Raw genomic sequence first — 23,919 nt, forward strand, 5'->3', positions numbered from 1 at the left:
GTTGCTGTAAGCGTGTTGGAGTTCTGCAAGGGCATGGAATAGTGAATAGACTTACAATGTGGTGTCAGTGTGACTCGTGCCCCTCTTAGAGCTAAGTAGACTAAGACTTTTTAATCTTAAGATGAGTTTGAAAAAGTAGTTTTATAGTTGAAGGATTTTCATAATTTATTGGTGACAGCGCACGTGCGCTGGGCGAAAGGTAAATTCCGGAAATAGGGTTTGACTTTACATAAGCAGTTAAACCTTATGAGTAGCACGCATAGCGGCATAATAACACAAGGATTCTGAATCATGTCAACAGGGACTGTGACCTAGTGTGATACTATGTACACAGTGCAGGAAAACAGGTAAGTTATCAAAAAAGATCAGGCCAAAACAATATCAGCAAGCCAAGTATCGCCGTACAAAACATCATTCTACGACAGTGAAAAGCTACAGCAGGGTTTCTGATATCCGGGATCACAGCACCAACTGACTCTGATTTTCAAAGTCACAATAACAGCTGCCACAAGAGGTTTGTAACAATCATTATAAGGGCACCTGGTAATGGTACAGATGCCATAGCACCGCTCGATCCTGGAGCAGGAAGGAAATGCGCGGCTGACGATTCCTGTTCTGATGAAGACTCCTGAGATATTTCGCCCATCAGCGTTATCTTAACTGAGGCAAAGGAGGCAAGAACCTTGAATACAACTAGCCCCACTATGATGCCAGCGGCAAAGAACGCAAAGGCTACGAGAAGCCAAATGACGCCCCACACTGATAAGGCATTAGCGAATGTTTACCAAAGGTAGAGGAATTTACCTTGAGATGGGAAACAGCCACAAATCCGAGCGAATGCGGATGCATCAGAGCTGTTGACTTTCCGCGAGATGGTGTCGTCTGAAGGAACTAGGCTATTAGTCTGACGGGTGCAAACCTTGAGGGTAGACCTGCCTATCACGTCCCATAGCACATACAAATCTGACATCACGCCAACAAACAAAATCTTATTAAGAGCTTTAGCCTGGAACACGAGACACGTCCGGAACAACTCACGAAGTAACGCAACGCCACACTGTCTGCCACTAGCCAGAATAACACGATCAAGCCAGACATTCCAAGAATGAGTATCCATGTCCTACGTCATCCACTCAGCTCAGTCCTGTCCTTCCGCAGCTCAGGCGGCAGTGCAAGAACGATACTCACAGCCAATTCCTGCGTGCCCACCATAACGTGAAGAGAAAAAATACACCAAGAACAAGACAAGCTATTTTGCTCGCATTGGTATCAAATCCACATGCAATAAGACAAGCGCCGATGAATGAGGACCCGAGGTATCCGGCAGGAAGGGTGATCCATGGTATACCGCCCGACATGCGGGTCTCGCCGCCTTCATCAGCTGTCCGAATGGTGACGGTGTAAGCAGAGATTCGATGGCGAGATAAAAGACATTGGACTAACGATCAAGCTCGACAGAATGGATAGTAGCACAAGTCAAGATACCAGTAATGGCATGGCTCATCTACAAAATAACTTGACATAAAGGCCTCATGCATTGAGCAGCGGTGAGGTGAGCTTACCTCATGGAAGCCCACGGTAAGCAGTCTGCAATGATATCAACGTATTGGCAACCTTTCGGATCTCTAGGAGGAACGTACTTGAAAGGGTATACTGCGTAGTAGATCCAGAACACATCAGGGCGCCGCAGGAGGGTATGACATGACGAATTACGCACTGATCCAACTCAATACTGGGACATGCCTGCGAATGAAAGGTTCAACCGTTGCGGCCAGAGGGCATTGCAGGGGGGTTGGTTGACGCTCACCACAGAATAGCGATAATTATTACATAGCAGCCAGCGACGATTAGAGTTGTCTTCTGAGTAGCATTCGGAGTGAGTTGTGCGCCGACGTCTCTAGTGTAAAAACTGAAGGTTTGGTCTTCAAGGTAGGGCATTTCTTGAATCGTAGAGAGAACGGAGCAGCACAAAGTCAACGTTCAAGCTGTGCAGTGTGCACACTGCTCTCGTACTAGTAGCAATCAACATGACAGGAGCACGTGCACGCGCTAAGACATAATATAAAAATGCATGAATCCATTATATGAAAATAGTGAACAGGGTACATAAACAACAGCCCGAGGGTAACGACATAACAGATGACATGAATGCGAATACATGACGAGGAGTATACAAGAACATATCAACAATACCATGACCAGCAGGCAACTTAAAGCTCATCGTCGGTGACTTCTTCACCACGTTTTTTACGAGCCATGCGCTCCTTCTTGAGCTGCGGAAAAAATTATTGTGAGCGCGATTCAAAGAAGTAAAGTAAGTGAACTGACCTTGCGCTGTTCAGCTGACGTCAGCTTCTTTGCTTTTTTGTTGTCGATCTTGTTGCCCATGGCATCATATTGAACCTCCTCCTCGCCATCCTTCTTGTCAATGCGGGGACCTGAACCCTGACCCTCGACCCAGTTGTGGCCAGAAGCCTCGAGGTGGCCATCGCGCATGGCCCACACCTCGTGGCAGAGGGACTCGGAGAAGTCCCTGTTGTGGGTGATAACGAGTACACCACCCTCGAAGACCTTCAAGGCCTCGATGAGCGCAGCAAGCGATTCACGATCAAGGTAGTCTATATAGGACATAAGTAAAACACAAAGGGAAAAAGTAAGCGAACATACTAGTCGGCTCGTCCAAGCAGATAACATGAGGCCGGCGCCATGTAGCAGCACCGAGAACGATTTTCACTTTCTGGCCGCCAGACAGACCCCTCATAGTGTTATGCGATACAAACTCGGGCTCGAGACCGAAGTCAGCAAAGTGCTTCTCAATCTCCCGACGGACTAGAGGGCGCAATAGACCGAGACGCTGGGCTTCGCGAGTATCCACCTCGAGAACTTTCTGCAATGGGAGAGTCGTTAGCATTAAGCATTTGCTAGAATCGAACAATACGAACCTTTTCGAAACCACGCTTGATGAGTTCATCACGAGGCATCCACACGTTCTCCGAGGAGCTCATGTTCTTGAAAGAAACTTCATACTCGTAGGACTGCTTCAATTTCTTGCGCGCGACAATCTCTTCAATAAACCTCTTCGAACCGTCCTCGTGAACATAGAGGGAGCCGTCCTTCATCTTCTGTGCTTCAGCATCGGTAATTTGACGACTGGCCTTCTGCATCTCTTCCAAATCCTCACCAGTCTGGTAACGCCAGAGCATGTATTCAAGAGGAGTCTTGTCAAGGTGGTGGTCAATATGGTGGAAGGCGTGCTGAGCAACGTAACCGATGACCAAGTTAGGGTGCTTCCAGATCTCACCACCCTTGTTGGGCTCCATGTCGCCAATGAGGAGCTTAACTAGTGTCGACTTGCCCGAACCGTTGGGACCAAGAACAGCAACACGAGACGAAAGAGAGACTTGGAGATTGATGTCGTAAAGTTGCTGGACAGGTTGCGTGGGGTACTGGAAGCCAACCTTGCGCATCTTGAGCAAACTCTTCTCCTTAGTCTTAACACCCTCGAGCAAAGGTGGGTCTGGGAGCTTGAACTTGTAGTCCTCAGCAGCCTCAAGGGTGTAGTAAGACTTCGCCTCAGGGACGGCCTTGACAAAGGCTTCAAGGTTACCGCGGTATCTCTTGACCTTGAAGCGGTTAAGGTGGAGGACGTCGGTGATCGTGTTGTTGAGGAAGCTAGAGTCGTGTGAGACGATGATGGAGGTACAGGTCTTCAGGCTGACGAGATAGTTCTCGAGCCAAGCAACGTTGACAACATCCAAGTGGTTGGTCGGCTCATCAAGGAGGAGGATGTCAGCCTTGAAAAGCATAGCCCTGGCGAGAGCGAGCTTCATCTTCCATCCACCGGACAAACTGCCGATGGCGTGTTTCTGACGCTCATCGCTGAAGCCAACGGAAGCAAGGGTCTCGATAACTTCAGTCTCGCCAGCAAGAATGCGTGAATCAGAAAGGATGAACTGAAGGACCGAGGTGTCGGCCTCACTGCCATCGATGTCGTGCTCGACATAGAAGGTGCGAACCTCATCAGGAGAGGGGAAACCCTCAACCTGTCCGTTGGTGATAGCACGCATGAGGGTTGACTTCCCTGTACCGTTCTTACCACAGAGACCATAACGGTGGCCACGCTTGAGGCGGAGGGTAGCGGTGTTCAAGAGAATCTTTGCACCGTAGGCAAGGGAGAACTGGCAGTTGCACAGATCTTCACCCTCCTCCTCATCGTCAGGGACTGTATCATCCTCAACATCCTCACTGGCAGAGCGTACAACCCAATCCCTTGCAATGGAAACAGGGTCGGGAGTGGGGGAAAGGAATGCGAGGTAAGAAGCGAGCGTGTCCCACTCAGGAACTTCGAAGTTCTTGGCATTAACAAGGTTGGCAGCAAGGCGCGAGACGTAGACGGCAGAAGCGTCAGTGGTAGAGAGAGTGGCAGCACCTGCTTTCTTGTAGATAGCAGCGAGGGATGAGGCAAGCTGTGGTGCCTCGGCAACTTTCAGTGCAGGGAGGTCGGTACCATCGCTTTCAGCGGGAACTTCGCCGACTTGGCGGAGAGTGGCAATGGCTTTGCCAACCACACCGCGAGCCTCAGGGTCGCCAATGGTAGTCTCTACCTTGATCAAGCCAGGAAGAAGCTTGGGCAAGAATGGACGAACGGTGACAGGAGAGTCCACGAGCTTGGCCATGTTGTCGACAATACTAAATACGAAATGAGATCCTAAGTCCGGGAAACGAAGAAGTCAATGCTTACACTGCAACCTTACGCTTCGTAGCGGTAAGCTTCTCCAGGAGACCACGAGACAAAAGGGGAACCATGAGGGAAAGAGTAGCAGAGTCTACTTCGGAAACGAATGTGGTAGCCGAGAGGAGCTGAACGGTATTTGGCACCTCTTCGACAGGGTTTATGAGAGCCTTGATAAGAGCTGGAATAAAGCGTTCAATGTCCTTGTTCGAAACCAACGCAGTGGCCTTTGTAAGAGAATCGCGTGCAGCCTTCTTCACATCTGCCTTGGTATCCCAGATAGCCTCGGCAAGAATAGGGACGATGTCGGGCATCAGGCGAGCGGTTTGAAGGGGCGCAGACACAACGAGCTGGTTCAGGACAATGAGTGAGCCAGTCTTCACTTGCCATTTTCCTGCAGTTTTAATTTCGTGAAGAAGTGCGGGAAGAAGAAGACCGGTAGCCCATGGGTTCATGGAGGCTACAAACTCCCGAACTGCCTCAACGGCTGCATTACGAGGGGCAGGCATCTTGTCGGCGAAACCCTCAATGAGAGCTGCATAGAGACCGGAATCGACGAAAGTGGGTTCAAGGGCCTTGGTGGCGCCCGCCTTGGCAAGGGCGACTACAGCATCAGCTGCACCCTCACGGGCAGCAGCGGATTTTTTGTCGGCAAGAGCCTTTACTGCGGCTTCAACGAAACCAACAGCGGTAATGGCAGCAGGGCCATCGTTTTGCACGGCTGAAGCCAGAACCTTTGCGGCTGCATCGCGGGTAGCTTTGTCAGCGACAAAAAGGGCGGCCACGTCGACTTGACTGTCAACAGGGCCCTTGAGAGAAGCGGGAGAAGGAATAGCAGGAGCGGTAGCGGTAGCAGCAGGCATTTCTAGTATCTGAAGTGACTATTAGCAACAGAAGACGAGGGCGCAAGAGCAAAAGCATACCTTTAGTAGAGACGTTGAAAGTAAGTTTTCTTCTATGATGATGAAGTCGAGATTAGGCAAACAAAAGCTACAAAAGCGTGCTCTATGTCTACTGAGCGGCTAAATGCCTGAAAACGGGTCAGTCACCGAGGATCTAGAGAGGAAGAGACGAACCTCTATTGAGATATGAAGAAGAGCAAGAAAAAGAAGTGAGAGACAAGTGAAGAAAATCGACAAGGAACGCTCCCTGCGATATAAGGCTACAAGCTCCTGCGGAGTTGGAAAAATCGAGATAATCTAAATTATCTCATCTTGCGCCGGCCGACAAAAGCGGTTCACCGGCAAGATCGCTGATCTTACATCACTGCCACCGAGCTGTGCAAGGGTGGGGCACCCGATCACCTAGCGACCAGACCAATGCTAACCGGAACTCTCAAGACGTTCACTCATTGAAAGGGCAAAGAGCATATAATAAAAATCAAGGGCGTGCACGTGGGAACATCGTACGGTGTACTGCCTTACCCCGCATCTTATCTCTACAGGATGAATACGGGGTCACTGCTCATCTAGCTTAGCAAAGCTCAACGGCGTGAACAACTGATTCAGAAAAATGCATCAGCACGCGCACTACACGCACATTGAAAAAGAATTGCCACGTACATATCCACCTCCTTGGTAATGTTTACTGTTCGCTTCCACCCAGTGCAGACGAAGCGCATGCAAAAATGCCGAGAGACCCTGTTTTGGATGGGAAGATGTCACGAAGCATCAGTATTTCTGATCCACGCCTGATGGGCACGTTTATAACACGCACCTCCATGATGCACAGAATGAACACCGTTGCTCCAAACCAGCCAACAACAACTATTGCGAGAGCGATCGTCCCGAAGATGCCAGACGGCCCCAAAAATTTCTCGATTGTCATTGACCACAGGACCTCGGATAGCTGAGCGTGTGCCAACGACAGGGCCCATAACCGAAGGTAAGATGCGGTATGTGAGATACAGCCAAGACAGAATTCGATGGTGTGAATTATCTGATGGATTACCACCTCACTGAAGTCGTGTTGTTCCTGTAGATAACGATCAGTACGAAAGCACCCCTATCAGCTAGTTAATAATAACGTACATGCTCCTCCTCCATCTCCTCCACAATGATACGACCATTACCCTCTTCCTCAGATTCTAGAACTTCATCTGTACTCTCACGAGGCCCACCATTACGGTGACCAATTCCAACATACCCTTGACCCTGGATAACTTGCATCTCTTTCCACTGGAAGTACGGTTTCATGCACAACATCCAGGGCACGCAGACCGCCGCGAGTAGAAGAAGCACGACTTGAATGAAACCTTGTCCGCTATATAGCTGTACAGTCGCATCTACCTTCCCCGGAGACAGGATCATCGAAATTAGCATGTTCAACAATGAGGGAGGCTCCGTGTCTCGGGTGGACCAATCAATCGACCATTTGTAAAGGATGCATACGACCAAATACCCAAAAATTGACTGCAGGAAAATCATTTGGGGAATGAAGTTTGCATAGATGTCAAGCGGGCGTTTGAACTTGATGTGATTAGGGAGCTGTAGACAAAGGGCAAATGTCATCTGGAAAAACGTGATCGGTTGAGCGTGATGATCGCCCCACGGTGGAAATGAAAACACACATGAATAACTCCAAGCACGATGGACATCTTCATCTTATATGAATTTGTGAACACGAGCCCGTTATCCGCACCGTGCCAGGCAGGGTCTACCCCAAAGGGATACATATGACCATTAGAGACGGCGTATGAAACTCCATTCGACCCAGGCTCAGGGAAGTCCCATCCCGAGTGCCAAATGTGGAGACTCTTAGAGAAAATGTCGTTGTACATGAGGCCAGTGTAGACGGAGAACATGCCCATGAGAAGAATGATATATCGACCGCTGGTATCGATGTTAGCGGGGGCATCGATCTAATCGCACGAGAACTTACTAAAAGAACTGGCCGAGGATCTGGTACGCACAACCATTAAAGTTAAGCGCCGCGTGTATACCAACCCCACAAATGACTCACCTCATCAAGTTCTTGTTTAGCCCATTTCTTCTCTTGGAAAATCATGTATAATGCGGCAAAGAAAATAATCAATCCATGCCCAATATCACCAAACATCACGGCGAACAAGAAAGGGAATGTAACGATGGCAAACAGTCCAGGGTTGACTTCTTGGTAGGTTGCAATACCGTAAGCGTCCATGATGGTCTGGAAGCCTTCGGTGAACTTGTTGGTACGCGTGAAGGTTGGTGGCGTTTTGCTCGTGTGTAACTCATGTAAGATAGGAACAACACTCGTTCCGGACGCCTCCTGAGATTGGTTGTGTGACTGAGAAGTTCATCTAGAATGTGCAGCTGTCTTACCGTGGCGTGGCGTAGTGCTATTTGGATCATGGTAAGGTCCCTTGTGGGGATCCAACCCTCGGCGACAAGTGTCTTCCTCCTGACATCGAAGTTGAAAAGATTCATCGTCTCATAAATCGCCTTTTCCTTGCGGACGACATCCTGCCATCTGGCCAGATTCTCTCCAATTTTTAGCAGCTTGCTACGTCTATTGAGGCCTGTGTTATATAACACAGTCTCCAAGTCTTCCAGGCGGGCGGTGACCTCACGCAGAGAGTCTGATCGTTTGTCTGCATTGGCATCGATCGGATAGAGTGTCGCACCCATCGACTCTGCCACTTTTCGTATCTTCGCAAGTAAGGCGTCACCATGCGCAAAAATTATAAACACATTCTTGCGCGTCTCAGTGCCAGTAGCAGGATCAACAAAGGGTTCTGTGATATCCGTGTGATTCATGTACAGATTGCCTCTCAGGACACGCCACAAGACACGCTCGAATGTCGATATACGGGTACGGTCGATGGTGCCAGCAACAAATCTATCTTCACGTCAGTACAATAATTGTAAGGACATCCACGGACGCACTCCAGGTCAAACTGCACAGTGGATAAGTATTGTGATTCCCGGTCATCATGTTGCAGAAGAGGTGCGGAGCTGTCATCGAAAGAAGTCCTGATGTCGGTATGCTGGGTCTCAGCCTACATACCTTAAGTTAGCAAGGGATGTATGCGGACCCGTCGATCAAACAAACTTGCCTTCTCAAAAAACACTGCAGTCTCCCGGAGAACATGCCGGGCCTCCACCAGCTCTCTTGTGCGCTCACTTAACGTTTTATAGCTATCATTCATCTGCACGAGCCGCGTCTCATGCTCGGCAAGTATGACATCAAGCTCGTCGATATTGTGGGCAGCGCTCGGTCCAACCGTGAGTAACGGCGCCAAATCATACAGAGGACGAATAGGAATTACATCCTTTTCCTTTTGAATCTGAGATTCAAAGAATCGAACACGCCGTGCCATTTCTTCCGTTCTTCGTATTTCACCGACAAAGGAACGTTGAAAGGGATTGACAGCAGGATTCAACTGTCACAACTATCGTTCAGCGGCGTGATAACAAGTGAAAAGAGCGCACGCACGTCCTTGAATTGAACATTTCCCAGTTCACCGAGCTCTGCAACTGTGTCATGGGCAACTTCAGTTGGGATAAGGAATTGCATCAAGCTCATCTGTTCCGAACCTGGTGAACATCGTCAGTAAAACAGTATTATTACGGTTCAAGTTCATGCGCACGGAAGAGCGTGGGGTAGTCTTCCCCCATTGTATTGGATTTGTACGTCTATCAAATAAATGAGAGTAAAGGTCAGAAGGATGTGCCGCTCACGCAGCAGGTTACAGTTTGTTTGGCACTATTGATGTATGTACCATAAGTAATTTGGCTGATACAAATAACGTACAGCCTGCGATTCTACTCATTCTAAGTATCATAATGTTGCTACACGACCTCGGTATATACATGCAAGAAAATACTTAAAAGAAGCTATTCATAACCCTGCTCAAAATATGTATTGTACAACGACCATTTACATATGCCCACCCTGGAGGAAAACTTCAATGCTTCCGTACAGGCTGGGAACACTCTTTTGGACCGTTTTGCGCTTCAAAGATAATAACAAAACTTGTTCGGCACGCCTTGCTAATCATTCCTCCATATCCATATCCACCACGTCGTCGTCGTCATCGTACTCATCACGGTCGTGAGTAGGTTCAGCCTCCCCGTCCAGCAGTTTCTGCTTGGCAATGGCAGCAAAGCCCTCTTCGGTCTCATCAGTGAGCTTCAAGGGAGCTGTGGCATCGTCAGCGACGATAGCCTCTGCTACTTCTGGGAGAGCAGCGGCCAGGTCCCGCATGCAATTGCACAACTTTTCAAGAGACTTGTCAAATGTTGGGTCAGCCAAGACAGTGCGTGCACGTTCCGCTGCAAGACCTTTCGACAAAGACAGGTTGGTAGCTGTAATAGGGCCGACAACAACTACGTCATGCACGACCACAGAAACGCTATCATTTCGCCGGAGCTCGGGATTGCTCTGTGTCTTCCTGAAAAAGAGTCATGAGGGTCCTACAAGCATATCCAGGAAACTCACTGGAAGGATATCCGCCTGCATCCCGCTGCAGCTGCCCAGACCATCAACTCAGACACAGGGTCCCGAGGAAGATCTGTCGTGAGGACTTCCAGCACATCGCTGATCACCGCTTCGACTATGACCGCTGTTTTCTCAAAGTCGAAACGGGTGTCAACTAAGACTGCTCCAACAATACTTTCCAGCACGTCACTCAGTGCTTTCGGTGGGTCATATTTCCATCCCTTGCTGATAGTATCCTCAGGGGAGAGAGACGTAAGCAAAGGAACGTGTCTTGTGATCGCAGTGCTTAGTTCAACATTGTTGATAAGCAGATGTTTGTGAAGCCCGAGCCGTCTCACAGCGACAGAGGCTAGGGTTGGCCCGCATACAGCTCGCGAGCGAGCAGCTGATAGTTGACCTGAGGTGGCTTCAGGGAACTTGTTAAACAAATACTTCATGACGACGAGGTCAATGACAGCTTAGCAGATCATCAGTTACTGGCTCAGAAGCGAGGCATCGAGTTTGCTCACCATCGCCCAGAAATTCCAATCGCTGATAAGATGATCCAGCAGTAGTTGCGAAAGAGGGGTGGGTTGCAGCTTCAATTAAAAGATCACCCCGATGAAACTCGTATCCAAGATTGGCTTGAAGGTCATCGAAAAGAGGTGGCACGGGCGACGGTTCCGGCGGACGAGAGTATCGCAGCGTCCAGGGAATAGTGCCACCCACAGTCATACCTAGGGCATCTCCCGCACGGAGTGCCATATCCATCCCACCATGCAAAAAGGCAGCTCCTAACGTTGCCTCCATACAGTCTTGTAAGCTTCGACGAGGGTATGCTCGATGAGCATGCCGTCTCGCAGAAGTAAAAGGCTCCATGCGATCACCATCTTCTGCGATAGTATGGCGCCATACGTGGAGACTCTGACCTTCCGAGGTGAGGTACCTCTCAAGGCTAATCTCCAATGCCCTTGCCAGCAGAGTCCGATTGGACACACTGTTCTGGCGCAGCTGAGACAGCTGCCCCTCATGCCGGTGGGGGTACTTGTTCATGACATGAACGGTGGCGGCAAGCTTGAGGACGGAGTCTCCCAGCGTTTCCAAACGCTGGTTATTCCACGTTGCACTTGTCGTGGGCAAGGTCGACGCCTCAATGAGAAGCTCGTCCTTAATGGCGGGTAACCCAAGCTCAAACCGTTCTTCGTGAGCACGGTACAGGTCTGTAGCACGGCGGCATATGCGTGGAAGGAAGAGAAATGCACGGTATACGTTTTCCGAGAAATACGTGCGTCGACAGGCTCCTTGAGGGACAAGGAGTCCCGGGCGTGCCATTTGACGCTTATACTTGTCAATGTCCTGTAAGCGGTGCATTGGTCGATACAGACCAGAAGGATGACGTGGAAGGTAAGTGGCTTCAACCAAAGGACAATCGGTCGGAACGACCGCTTCGCGAGTCTTCCTGGTCCATCTCTGTACGAAGAATTCTTCGTAGGTGGAGCAGGAAGACTCACGGGAGCCAGGTGGCGGTACAGACAGTGCTGTCAGGTCGTGTCGTATCTTGCGCAGAACCATTGCTCGTCCGAACTGATTGCAGTTCATGATCAGGGTGCGATGATAATCATCTTCAGTTACAAATGACCAGTCGTACGTTCCTAGAGGATCGCGGACAACACGCTCCACTGCGTCGAAGTCGATACAGTTGTGAGGAGTCAGTGGAACGAGGAAACAAGTGATAGGGAGAGTGATGGGCCGGCCAGTGATGCAGAACCATATGCCCATTTTGGTATACTCGTTGAGCATCTCCAACTTCTCCCATTCTTCGTCCTCGTCAAATACAAGTTCGTCAGTGCACCGCATTGTGACAAGACAGCCCTCGCTCATGATCTCTAGCGCTGGTAACTCCGTGCCAGTGACGAGTCCTGCAACGTCAACGCCGTCGATGGAAATGACGTGCATCCTCAGCCGCGGCCCCAGAGCCCAAGGATCCCGCACCGGAACATCTATGATGTCGGGTACATCACTCACATCCAAAAGCTTTCTTCCGTCCGCATCCTCTAAGTGCCTACCCTTGGAGCCAGCTGACGGAAGAAGGTAGTCGTCGAATACCCCAAGTTTATGAAGCTCCTTGACAGCCATGAATGCTACTGCACGCCGGGCTTCTCGCTTGGAACATCGGGGTGGTCCACGGAAGATCAATTTATCGATGGGAAGAGGAAGGCTGGATGGCAGCTCAAGCACAGTGGCATAGTCACCGCTGTACTTCGGAAGTGGGGTTGGCGTGAATGCGTCATGGGGGATGAGGGAACAGAGATAGTTGAGTAGACTGATAGCAGAACCGTATGTGAGCACAGCACCCGTCGAAGGAACTATATAACGCTCGCGTGCGGCCAGATCATCTGGATTCTCCTCTTCTACTTCACCTTCTTCCGAGTCAGAAGGCGTCGGGGAGGGTGGCCGAGTAGGATTTTCCCGGCTCTGATAAACACGCTTGAGCTCGGGTTCGCTGTCAACAAAAACCTTGTAACGATTGAGGTGTGCCATGTGACCTTCCTGCACCATAATGACGAAAGTGGACGTCTTGGTGCGCGCCCGACCGCGCGATTGTACATACCCAACCATATGATGTAGCGGATCAAAACGAATAACGAGGTCACAAGCCTGAGAGAACATCAGTTGGCGCATGACAACAAAATGAAATTCCTTACGGGAAAGTCAAGACCTTCCTCAGCGACTGATGTTGCTATGACTGTGAAGCGCGCCCTTAGATGAGCATGTTGACAGTTACGAAAATATTAACGCACGCAAGTTCAAAGTGCCATCACGGAAGGACCTGACAACATCCTGCTGACGTGCTAGACCCATTCCCTTTACATTGGCGGTGGCTGCATGTTTACCACGGTGCCCATGTCCACCACCATGGCCGACAAGCTCCGCACATCGAATACTGCCTCGAAGTTCTGGTATGCATGAAAGAATCTTTGCCAGACAGGCTGCCACCTGCCGTTGCTCCACAAATACAATTCCCTGAAACGTCGGAGAACAATGGTCCAGTAGCACCTCTGCAAGCGCCTTGACTTTGGGTGAGCACCATGCAAGTGGTACAGTTATTGGCACGGCAAGAGGTATGGAATCATCTTCGAAGAAAGGTCGAAATTCACAGAGGATGAAGTCAATTTGCTCGAGATTAGGAGGAATAACGATAGTAGTCTCCGACGATTCGTCGGTGTCCATGCCAGGGTATGCGTCGTCGTCATAATTAATGCGTGGCTTATCCTTGATTGACGCTTCTAGGTCATTGATGATCTGTGAGATTCGTGCTTTGATATCGTGGTATAAGTAGAGGTCGGCACAATAAGGACCCAGGCTGTTTCGGGTGACATGATACTTCATCTGAAGCTTCTCCCACGGAATGGCAACGTCGGGGGAGCGGAATAAGGACACACAATCCCACAGATTAGGATGCAGGTAGATATAATTGGTAGGCGGGGGGTAGTACTCCTTGATGATCTGTGTAACAGTTTATCAGGCCTTGTGTTCTAAAACTTGGGAGTATAATACCTCAAGGGGACGGGGGGAGTTATGAAGCAGCTCCGAGACATGCTCGCGCACTGCAATGACAATAGCGTCAAGGTTCCTCTCGAGTGTCATGAGAGATCCCTGAGCATCTTTTGGATTCCAAATGGGAGATGCAGTCATGCCAAACACCTTTGGGCGCTGGAACGACGGAGTTTGGAAATATTCCCTCATGATGCCATTATACGCGTGATTTTTCCTAGTGTGATGACACTCGTCAAAGACGAGAAGAGAAACCTGTCTTGCGCGTAAGAAAGTTTAGTTTCAAGAGAAGGTTAGTTGAATACCTTGTCGATGCTCCAGTGGGAGTGTGTGACTATGTTTAAGAATATCTGTGCTAATAACGTTGCGTCGGTCATCAAAGGGAAGCTATGATGGAGGTACATACCAGTCATGACGACGACGTCAGACTTCTCGAAGGATGATCTCCAATTGGCACGATCAGTAAGCTCCAGATCGAGAGATCCATGGAACTTCTTGACTCGCAAAGGAGTGTGCGCGGCAATGAAGTTGGCCTGTTGTTCGACCAGAGCTACCTTGGGTACCAGAAAAACAATGACTTTGCCGCGAGCGCTCTCTTGTAGCACGATCCATTTGATGAGCAAAATACTGATGAAAGTCTTTCCACTGCCGGTGTCGAGTGCTGCAATGACATTACATTCTTGAGCGCGTTGAAAAATCTCCTCTTGATATCTTCGAGGGAGAATGGCCTCGTTGACGGATTGTATGGAGGAGTCTTGAGTGATGGTCATTGTAATTGAGATGAATGGTATTGAATACAGGGAAAGATCAATTAACCACTCCGCATACTATATACAGGATGAAGCTCTGAAGGGAATGATGGTAGAAGAGTCGACTAGTAAGATCTTGCTGGTGATGACAATAATATGGGCGTGACTCAGAGTCACGTTCTCGGAGACTAAAATGTCTGGACGAGGGTTGGCCTCGAAATGACCGTGGGAGATTATCCGCACCTTGCCGACCCCTAGATTTGGGCACTTTTGCTGACCTCATCTTCACTGTGACAATGTCCGGACGACCTCAAGATGATAGAAACCAGGAGGCTACTGTATACTTGGTATGCGCTCCTTTCAGCCTCATGCCACGGTCTTATATACTCACTCATAGATAATAGGGTAATCTCGATGAACGCTGCACTGATGCACTCATTTGGGAGTTGATGCTGCAAGCAGGGCCTGTTGGTGAGCAAGTCGTCCAATCTACCACCTATTCAAACTAATGGTATATAGTAAACGTGCATCTTCCAAAGGATCGTATTTCAATGGCTCATCAGGGGTACGGTTTCTGTGAGTTCTTGACGGAGGAGGACGCCGAGTATGCATGCAAAATTATGAACCAGATAAAATTATGGGGCAAGCCCATACGGGTGAATAAGGCAAGTTGTTTTGAATGTTGTTTCGGAGGTATATACTAATCATATCTCTTATGCAGGCATCATCCGACAAAAAACAATTGGATGTAGGAGCAAACCTCTTCATCGGCAACTTGGACGAGAATGTGGACGAGCGACTGCTATACGATACGTTCAGTGCGTTTGGTATGATGGCTACGACAGCAAAGGTACGTACCAAGTACCAAAACAACTCTCCGTCTTCACTAACAGAATTCGATAGATTGCACGAGACCCTGGCACGGGGGTTTCAAAGGGTTATGGCTTCGTCTCATACACTGATTTCGAGTCTTCCGACGCTGCAACAGAGTCAATGAATGGCCAGTTCCTGATGAATAAAGCCATTACTGTGCAGTATGCGTTCAAGAAAGACGGCAAAGGCGAACGTCACGGCACCTCAGCAGAACGTCTACTCGCCGCACAAGCACGGAAGAACAACGCGCTTCCCATCACCTCCCGTCCTCCTCCTGCGCAGATGGCTTTTGGCGCTCGTCCTCCTATGCCGGGATTTCAGGGTCCCTACCAAGGGCAGTTTGCTGGTGTGCTTGCTCAGCCACCACCTCCGCCTGGTTTCAACCCGCCGCAGACGGTTGTTCCACAAGGCATCCCAGTGATGGGAGGGATGCCACCTGTAGGCATGGGAATACCGCCTCCACCGCCCAACATATCCATGTTTCCTCCTGGAGCTTTTCCGCCCCCACCGCCTGGTTTCGCCGTGCAAAATGTGCCCGGGGCTATGGTTCCGCCGCCTCCTCCTGTACCTCCTTATTGAGCAGTGGGAAACAATGAGTGAATACATGTCGCTGATTTTGCAATATAGTCTTTCTAAAACATCTGACTGTTTTCTTGTGTATGTGAGGTTCTCAAGTATGCGTGTCGCTGCAAGAAGCTGAGGTGCTTCTTGAGTCACTCTTGCTCTTTCCTGTGCTTTGTGTTGCTCGAGGATGGTCTTACAGTCATTTGCATAACGCTAAGATAGCGGGCTTGTGGGTTAGATCTATCTTTCTATTCAGGCGTTTATAGGAATATGGACGTCCACAATGTCTAGAGGCCTGTAGACAGGTAAAATGTGTGGCGTGGGATTGGGGCATGCCGCCCAAAGCAACTGCGTCAGTTCCATTACAAACGCGTCTCAGCATTTCTTGAACAGTGCGTATATCTTGTGGAGGTGCTCGACGTTATAGCTAACTGTTGTCAGGGATTAGAATCTGGGACTACGTGGAACATGCACTCACGAATCCTATTCACCAGATGCAGGCGCCGTCTCTGTAGGGTGACATCCACTCAATTGTCTCAAATTAGGTGTGGGACGGCATTTCCGGTACTCGCATCACCTTTGACGTATTTGAAATGCCGGAGTCGAGCGAAATGGCCCGAGTGACAGAAACCCGAACCTCCAATGTGCATTGCTAATAAAGCTTTTGGATACACCGAGAGTCCAGGTAATTCAAGGCGTCAAAGCTGAATCGATCCAACGCGAAGCAGTTGACCGCAATTATAGAGGATATTTGTAAATGGGTTAGGTACAATATGTGGTTTTGTTACCCCCAAGGGCCCCAAAACATATTAATGACTTGTGATCATGCGGGATTTCCGTTATCTATGTCTAAAAAACCATATATATAAGGTATTTTAGACCCATTGGACTCACTCACAAGCGTATATTTACCTCTATGTATATCTCTATAATATAACTTATCTTGTATATTACTATTCATTCGACAGATCACTTAGGCCGCCGATAGTACCGTCTGAACGGCGTCGTATACAATGGATTACATATAAAACACATACAAATATACAAATACAAATATATTTGTAGTCAATATGGCCGCCGTTGGAACGGTCTGGACGGGGGGACGAATTGTTGTAGTTGAAAATATTTCATACGAGTTATGCAGGCATGTTATTTAATTGTACTACGGTAGGTATATATATAGATCTACTATACGAGCGATATCACAGGACTAATGTAAATTATAATATAAATTCACTATGTATACTAAGATATATACTAAGATTACAACGATAAATACAGACAGAGAGATAATAATCGTCACGTGATTGAATCACATGACCATCGCTGAAACTCAAAGTACTAAGAACATGAGGCATAAGTAAGAACATGAGGCGACGGCGTAGCGTGCATGGGGCAAAGGGTCCAGGGTTATTAGAAAAGGAGCCGGATAGCGATAAAATCAATTGTTAGACACTTACCATCACATCGATTAAAGATCAGGACTGAAAATACATATCGACATGCCCCCCAAAGCGTCGCGCAAAGGGAAAGGAAAGAAATCTGAAGCAGCAAATGTAAGTGTACAATGGGTATACCTAGAATTAACAACACAAACTGATGATCAATGGGTGTAACAGGAAGGAGGAGGATCAAGCTTTCACCTTGACACCAGACCGGTGGAGGCGGTCGCTCCCAAGCACGATGCTGGGAAGGAAATCGAACGTCTGGACACCGAGGTGATAAAGAGCAAGGTCGGTGTCGCATGGATCAATATGTTGGCGATGGGCGAGCGTCTAAAGTTCGGGGTCTACAACGACCGGCCTGAAAACGACGCTGAAACGCACAAGTTAATACTATCGTTCAAGCGCCATGGGATCGTGTCCATGAGAGAAATGAACGCTATTCCACTCATCATTGAGATCGACCGCGTCAACAATGCGGAAACACTTCCCTTTGATTTTAGCAGCCCACAGAATGTACCAGAGTTGGAGCTCGTCGACATGAACCCTATCATAGTGGCCTCGGGACAGCATCGACTTGCAGCACTTCGACAATACCATCAAACATTAACAGATGAGTATAGGACACTCGAGAAGAAACGCGTCAAGATCAAAGAGTTGAAGAACCTGAGCGAGGAACACATACGCACCTTCAATGAGATGCGGGAGGAGATGGGCACGATAAAAGGAATTATGGACGGTATGGGTGGATGGGGGGTCGTAATCTACGACAAAGGTGCGTTGATTGACGCGCTGGATACCGTCTGAACGGCGTGCGTATCGTGCTATGATCGATGGTGTTCCACACAAGTGTGGTATTCGATGCTTGTAATTATAATACCTCAAAACGTCCGCCGTACAGACCGTCTGGATGGCGGACGATCTGGTATTCTGGACTGGTTAGCACGCGGATAGAGCCGTCTGAACGGCGTCGTGTTTGGGGGGTCTGTGATACTTATACACCCTCTATTACAGAATCTCTGTTGCAAGGAGGAGACGAGTTAGCGAATCATCTTAGTCGAAACAATCTGTTTCACGACTACAAAGAAACAGAAGAAGAGGTACTCATTACCGTGTTGAAGAAGCTGAAAGGAGTATTGGACTCGACTCCTGCAAACACACGGCATGAACGTGCTACCACGACATTAGTGGAGATCCGAGGCATGCAAGACAAAAATACGCGGCTACTAAGAGTCCTGCACCACGAAAAACTGTGCATGTTACTGGCGTCACGTTTACTATACCTCGGTACCCACTTTCGTCGTCGTCCCGAATTTTCCGTGACGTGGCTGGCGAAAGGACTGGATGTTTGCATGGGCGTAAGTTTTTTTGATCATATGCGAGGTCGACTCACATTATGTTATGTCAGATATATTTGATGTGGATAGAGCAACGTACGATCACGTTGAGAATGCTCGGGTCTCGCTCGGCGTTTCCAAGCTATAAACAAGTGTCTGCCTTGATTGATAAGGCAGATGACGGCAACACAGACGCCCAGGCAGAGATCGCCAAGCTGCGTAAGATCATGGAGGAGTCAGACTACGGGGATGACGATAGCGAACTTACCTTGTGGGCTGAAGTCCTCGACAGTGTCGACAAACACGCTCTCGACGCATTCGACACAATTAGGGACAGCATCGGTCAGATGACCCCCACCTACGTCATGCGTTTGAGTTCGTATCGCCAGGGAATCATCAATTCTATGCGAAATAAGTGGTCCATTAACGCAAACAAAGATTACAGCCAGAACGAGAACGAAATCCTACAACACCTCGACCGAGTCGTTGCTTGTGTTGCTCTCTTCCTGACGCCAAAGGAAGGCGAAACACACGCTCCTGAACCTCTCCTAGGAGGGTTTATGATGGACTACGCTTGGTCCACATTTAACAAACTTAAGCTAGGGTTGGCTGAGGTGAGCATATCGATTGTTTCGTATAATGTTCTAACGGCAGACTTACGGTGTAAAATTACTATGCAGATATGTCGTTGGTTTGAGGTATTCCTCGACTATTGGAGGATATTGCATCCCAAGGGTCACGCCATGGACGATTGGTCGGTCGTGATGCTGTCCAATATTGCGAAGGATCCACGGTTCCCGTCTCAGAATGACGTCGCTGGCAGAGATGTAAGTATGGCGCCCTGAAATGAAATGTGAAACACGCTCAAAGACGCTAACACACCTCTAGATTGTCGATAACATTTGGGCACACAGAGGAACGTTGGTGCTCCGGCTCAACAACCTCATGATGAAAGAGAAGAAAGCACTCACACCTCGACCTAAGGATAAGAAGACGTTAGACGCTGCATTTGAGAAACTCCCTGAGAACGAGCGTATCGCTAGCGAGGCCCTTACGAAGATATTGCTATCGCACCGGTCGAAGACTGGACCCAGGAGCCGTGATTTTGCCCTTGAGCCTAAATCCATCGCTGGAATGATGGCTTTACACACTACGACCTGGGACTGGCTAAGCCCGACGATCAAGAACACTCAAAGGGATATCGACCCTTGCATGAAGGCGATTGCCGTTGAGCGGACCTACCTAGTTCAATATCGAGCAAAACTCTTGAAAGATAAGTACGTCGGCGCGCTTCGCAGGTTATTCGAATTATCACTCGAACCTCGCATGAAGAAACTTCAAACGCTCGACCCAGCAACCGGTAAGCTACGGTCTGGGAAGGTATGGGTATGGTGGGACAATTTAAACCTCACCTCGGCTCAAGGCGATCCGTCTGTCGTCTTAAAGGCCCTCGAGGACAAGACCATCACAAGTCATAAGCAAACCCAGGCTCGCCTCACACTCGAGCAAGCTGATCGCGAGGAGATCAACAAACTTATCGGTTACTTTTGTAATCTTCCATGTGTTCGTGCAACGCGTGGAACAACCTCGCTCGTCTCAGCTGACGTCATGGGGCCATTTCGACAAGTCATCCAGGTGAGTCAGCACGCCGTGGAGACGGTACCAACGGCGTCTCATTGGATGATTTCCCGTATACGCACGCGCTCCTGACCGTTCTATCGGCGTCGTTTTGTGTACTGACTTCGGTTTATTAGGGTATTGAAATTAATACTGCCAGAAAGCGTTATCGTACGCTCGAAGCAGACCCAGAAGCTGTGTTCGACCTCGCTGAAAGACCCTACAGTCTTGGTCTTGGCCTACCTGATAGCTATGCTGATCCTCACACCATAGTAAGTGTTTTGACATTAATTAATTTACTTCAATTTTATTTACGTACGTCTAATTTTCCTAAGGGTTATGGTTCTGAATACAGCGACGAGGATGACGCAGACAAGGACGAAAACCCTCAGGTTGCTAAGTCTGTCACTCAGAAAGGTAAAGGCAAAGGTAAAGGTAAAGACAAAGGCAAAGGCAAAGGCAAACAACGTGCCGTTCAAGTCGTCGTCGAATCCGAGCCTTCAGCTCGCTCGACACCATTGGTCACATTCACTGGTCCAACCGTCATCGAGGTCATCGATTCCAATGTTCCTACGCCAGCTGAAATGCCTGCTGCCTCCTCACCGTCTGTCTCTGCACATACACCAACAGTTGAGGCTCCTCTTCCTCCTGCCAGTACTATGCCCGTCTCTACGCCTGTCGTTGCACCATCAGTACCCTTGCGTCAAACCACTGCAACGGTCGTCCCAAAACCTCGCCCTGTTCCTCGCAAACATGTCGAAATTCCCGTGCAATCGGTCGATGAACATAACGTCGAGGTGTCTCCGGGCGTTACGACTCCCACAACCTCTCGTCCTGCACCTGTACCTGGAAACGTATGCCCTCTTCCATCGACCGACCCAGGTCAGTCTTGATTTATTTCCTCAGTCGTAGTCCTCTCCTCATTGTCTAATCGTTATATTGCTAGATACAAATACAACACCTCGACCAACAAACTCTGCACTCGTAGAGACTTGTGAACAAGAGGATCCAGATGGTGACAAGGAGATGACAGACGCGGTGGACACCGTTCTATCGGCGTCTGATACGCTTGGTATGTATTCAATTTCATATTTCAGTGGTCATTGGTATCTAACGATCTCGTTCATACATTATAGGTAATTTACTTCAAAGTACACTCCCGTCAATCACTCCGTCCCCGCAGGACATCATAGATGGCTTCAGCGCCGATGACATCGGTTGGTTCAACCCCGACGACAACGACAACGAAGAAGACGACGACAACGACGAACCTATAGAACAATACGAACCAGAGTACGAACCGGACGACATTCAAAGCGAGGATCATAGCGAGCCAGATGATCCCGATGATGCTTGTGAGCCCGCCGTCCAGACGGTATCCACCGCGTCCATTTGTTCATTTTCATATTCTTTTGTAGCGTATATGCCCACACAACCTTTGACTCAACAACTCCCACCTCGTCGCACTGGTTCGTCTCATTTTAATTGTATTCTATCGTATATCAGCTAACCTAACCCGTAAAGAACGACGCGTCGCTTCGTCTTCAGCCAAGCGTTCCCGTGCTGCCACAGGTGCGTTTCTATTTCCGTTCGCATCGCGTATATCAATCGCTGACTTCGTTCAAAATATTTATCATTAATCATCATATCAAAATAATATTATAGGTGCTTCGTCCTCATCCTCGACCCAAGGCCGTGGCAGTAAACAGAAGAAGAAATCCAAGGTGGCCGTCCAAGGATCTTCTGAGGATGAGGCTGACAATACAATTGTTCCAATGTAAATGTAATGTAGCTTTGCTGCCCTTGCCTTTCGCCTATGCATCATCTCTTTCTTTTGCTCTTGCAGTTGTAGTTGTATTTGTGCTCTCTCTTCTGTATGTCCCTGCGTACGTCTTGCTGGTGTTGTTCGTTGTTTCAATCTTTTGCCGTTGCAGTAGTCTCTCTGTTGAGCATATGTTTGATGTCTGCCAATGCTAATGTGTTCTGCTCGTTCGACTTTCGTCATGTGTGTGACTTTCCTCCCAATCATTGACTCATTCAGCAACTCCTCTCATGCTCCCGTTTTTGCCATGTTGTCCAACATTGCAGCATCTCGTTGTTTTAGTAGTACGCCCTGCAATCTAGCAACGTCTGGTTCGTCCAAGTGTTCTCCCCAGGCGTTCTCCTTTGTATCCCCCTGTATGCACTCTCTTTTTATTACTAACTATCTATATCTGTTTCATCGTTGTCCTGCGCTGTAGTTCCATTCCCACTCGTGCTATCGCCTGCCATACCAGCAATGTCTTTCCGCCCCAATTTCATTTGGTGCGTCATTTCATTTCATTCGTGTTCTTACTAGTAGTACATTCTGTCTCTCTATCCTCGCCCATATCGTTTCCACACCTCTTTTCTTTCTTCGATCGCCTGCATCTACGACGAGCGCGACTTTTAATCTTGTTCAAACGTTGACTTGTCGACTCCCAGCCACAGTCTCGTACGTTCGTATTCCCTGCTTTCTGTCTTTCGTTTTCTCCTCTTATCACAAGTCATTATGCTCATTCATTTCGCCTCTCCAGCTTTACCCATCGTCTGTCCTACCTGTTTCAGTCTCCAACATCTCTTCCTTCCCTATCGTCTGTCTGCCGGTCAGAGCCTCTGTTTTTCCATCGCCTCTCTGTTTGGCTCACCTTCCCCGTCTTTCATCAGATCTATCCCGCGTATCTTGACTATATCGAATCTATATCATTATCTCGACGTTTTCCCACTCACGCATTCATCTGCTCGCTCGCCTCCTCTTTTGGTCTATAGCCTGTCCATTTTCATCCAATCCTCGCAATTGCCGGTTGCCATGCGGTCCCTGCCCTGTCGTACTAACCTTTTAAGACTTAATTCACTGCTAAAGCGTCCCTCGGCGCTAAACTCGGTCTCTCGTCAATTGATTGTACTTCCGTTCTGGTATGCTCCGGGTAACCTTAATTCATTCTACCCATGATTTTGCAAGTCCATTAGAGTTAAGGCTGGGTTATGGTATATCTAAAACAGCCATATTGCGCAAATATGCACATGTCAGATTTGCGCAAAATTGACCCCTCATATTGCGCAAAAATACAAATGTCAGATTTGCGGCAAAATTGACCCCCTCATATTGCGCAAATATACAAATGTCAGATTTGCGTGATATGGACCCTTCATATTGCGCAAATATACAAATGTCAGATTTGCGTGAAATGGACCCCTCATATTGCGCAAATATACAAATGTCAGATTTGCGCAAAATTGACCCCCTCATATTGCGCAAATATACAAATGTCAGATTTGCGTGAAATGGACCCTTCATATTGCGCAAATATACAAATGTCAGATTTGCGTGAAATGGACCCCCCATATTGCGCAAAAATACAAATGTCAGATTTGCGCACAATTGACCCCTCATATTGCGCAAATATACAAATGTCAGATTTGCGTGACATGGACCCTTCATATTGCGCAAATATGCAAATGTCAGATTTGCGTGAAATGGACCCCCCCCATATTGCGCAAATATGCACATGTCAGATTTGCGTGAAATGGACCCCCCATATTGCGCAAATATGCACATGTCAGATTTGCGTGAAATGGACCCCCCATATTGCGCAAATATGCACATGTCAGATTTGCGTGAAATGGACCCC

The 23,919-nt window shown here is 48.5% G+C and overlaps 6 protein-coding genes across 6 annotated transcripts; 2 read left to right on the top strand and 4 right to left on the bottom strand.

The window, feature by feature from the left end:
• Positions 1–139: 139 nt before the first annotated feature.
• EDB93DRAFT_1161352 (peptidase M50B-like-domain-containing protein) lies at positions 140–2,048 on the bottom strand. The gene is made up of 9 exons (XM_041450042.1): positions 1,808–2,048; positions 1,714–1,743; positions 1,563–1,587; positions 1,444–1,504; positions 1,189–1,381; positions 1,039–1,120; positions 937–988; positions 805–882; positions 140–759 (listed from the first exon to the last, which is right to left on the bottom strand). The coding sequence occupies exons 1-9, from the start codon at positions 1,936–1,938 to the stop codon at positions 491–493; spliced, it is 921 nt and encodes a 306-aa protein (XP_041305379.1). The 5' UTR covers positions 1,939–2,048; the 3' UTR covers positions 140–490.
• Positions 2,049–5,924, bottom strand: EDB93DRAFT_1209646 (P-loop containing nucleoside triphosphate hydrolase protein). The gene is made up of 7 exons (XM_041451024.1): positions 5,809–5,924; positions 5,656–5,762; positions 4,742–5,604; positions 2,943–4,689; positions 2,668–2,887; positions 2,329–2,618; positions 2,049–2,273 (listed from the first exon to the last, which is right to left on the bottom strand). Exons 3-7 carry the CDS (start codon positions 5,593–5,595, stop codon positions 2,211–2,213), a joined length of 3,174 nt encoding a protein of 1,057 aa, XP_041305380.1. The 5' UTR covers positions 5,596–5,604; positions 5,656–5,762; positions 5,809–5,924; the 3' UTR covers positions 2,049–2,210.
• Positions 5,925–6,189: 265 nt separating this feature from the next.
• On the bottom strand, positions 6,190–9,330 carry EDB93DRAFT_1241848 (V-type ATPase, V0 complex, 116kDa subunit family; the record flags this gene model as incomplete). The annotated part of the gene is made up of 13 exons (XM_041451933.1): positions 6,190–6,231; positions 6,257–6,261; positions 6,291–6,372; positions 6,449–6,706; positions 6,763–7,242; positions 7,302–7,563; positions 7,613–7,632; positions 7,694–7,981; positions 8,035–8,551; positions 8,599–8,711; positions 8,769–9,095; positions 9,149–9,249; positions 9,303–9,330. 13 exons carry the CDS (start codon positions 9,328–9,330, stop codon positions 6,190–6,192), a joined length of 2,523 nt encoding a protein of 840 aa, XP_041305381.1.
• A 67-nt stretch (positions 9,331–9,397) lies between these two features.
• EDB93DRAFT_651009 (P-loop containing nucleoside triphosphate hydrolase protein) lies at positions 9,398–14,601 on the bottom strand. Its single transcript, XM_041456989.1, has 8 exons — positions 14,094–14,601; positions 13,993–14,042; positions 13,691–13,942; positions 12,934–13,639; positions 12,838–12,878; positions 10,663–12,790; positions 10,154–10,610; positions 9,398–10,106 (listed from the first exon to the last, which is right to left on the bottom strand). The coding sequence occupies exons 1-8, from the start codon at positions 14,455–14,457 to the stop codon at positions 9,710–9,712; spliced, it is 4,395 nt and encodes a 1,464-aa protein (XP_041305382.1). The 5' UTR covers positions 14,458–14,601; the 3' UTR covers positions 9,398–9,709.
• Positions 14,602–14,693: 92 nt separating this feature from the next.
• On the top strand, positions 14,694–16,371 carry EDB93DRAFT_1209656 (uncharacterized protein). Its single transcript, XM_041451025.1, has 6 exons — positions 14,694–14,783; positions 14,841–14,907; positions 14,956–15,101; positions 15,158–15,286; positions 15,340–16,265; positions 16,315–16,371. Exons 1-5 carry the CDS (start codon positions 14,733–14,735, stop codon positions 15,886–15,888), a joined length of 942 nt encoding a protein of 313 aa, XP_041305383.1. The 5' UTR covers positions 14,694–14,732; the 3' UTR covers positions 15,889–16,265; positions 16,315–16,371.
• Positions 16,372–17,375: 1,004 nt separating this feature from the next.
• EDB93DRAFT_1105883 (uncharacterized protein) lies at positions 17,376–23,122 on the top strand (the record flags this gene model as incomplete). Its single annotated transcript, XM_041447550.1, has 16 exons — positions 17,376–17,429; positions 17,493–18,090; positions 18,330–18,673; positions 18,724–19,266; positions 19,333–19,479; positions 19,541–19,929; positions 19,951–20,287; positions 20,407–20,541; positions 20,605–21,151; positions 21,216–21,341; positions 21,406–21,624; positions 21,688–21,738; positions 21,776–21,841; positions 21,935–22,046; positions 22,510–22,573; positions 23,057–23,122. 16 exons carry the CDS (start codon positions 17,376–17,378, stop codon positions 23,120–23,122), a joined length of 3,798 nt encoding a protein of 1,265 aa, XP_041305384.1.
• Positions 23,123–23,919: the final 797 nt, after the last annotated feature.

Source organism: Suillus bovinus (assembly GCF_016758785.1).
Source record: "Suillus bovinus strain UH-Sbo-P2 chromosome Unknown EDB93scaffold_49, whole genome shotgun sequence".
Taxonomy (NCBI): domain Eukaryota; kingdom Fungi; phylum Basidiomycota; class Agaricomycetes; order Boletales; family Suillaceae; genus Suillus; species Suillus bovinus.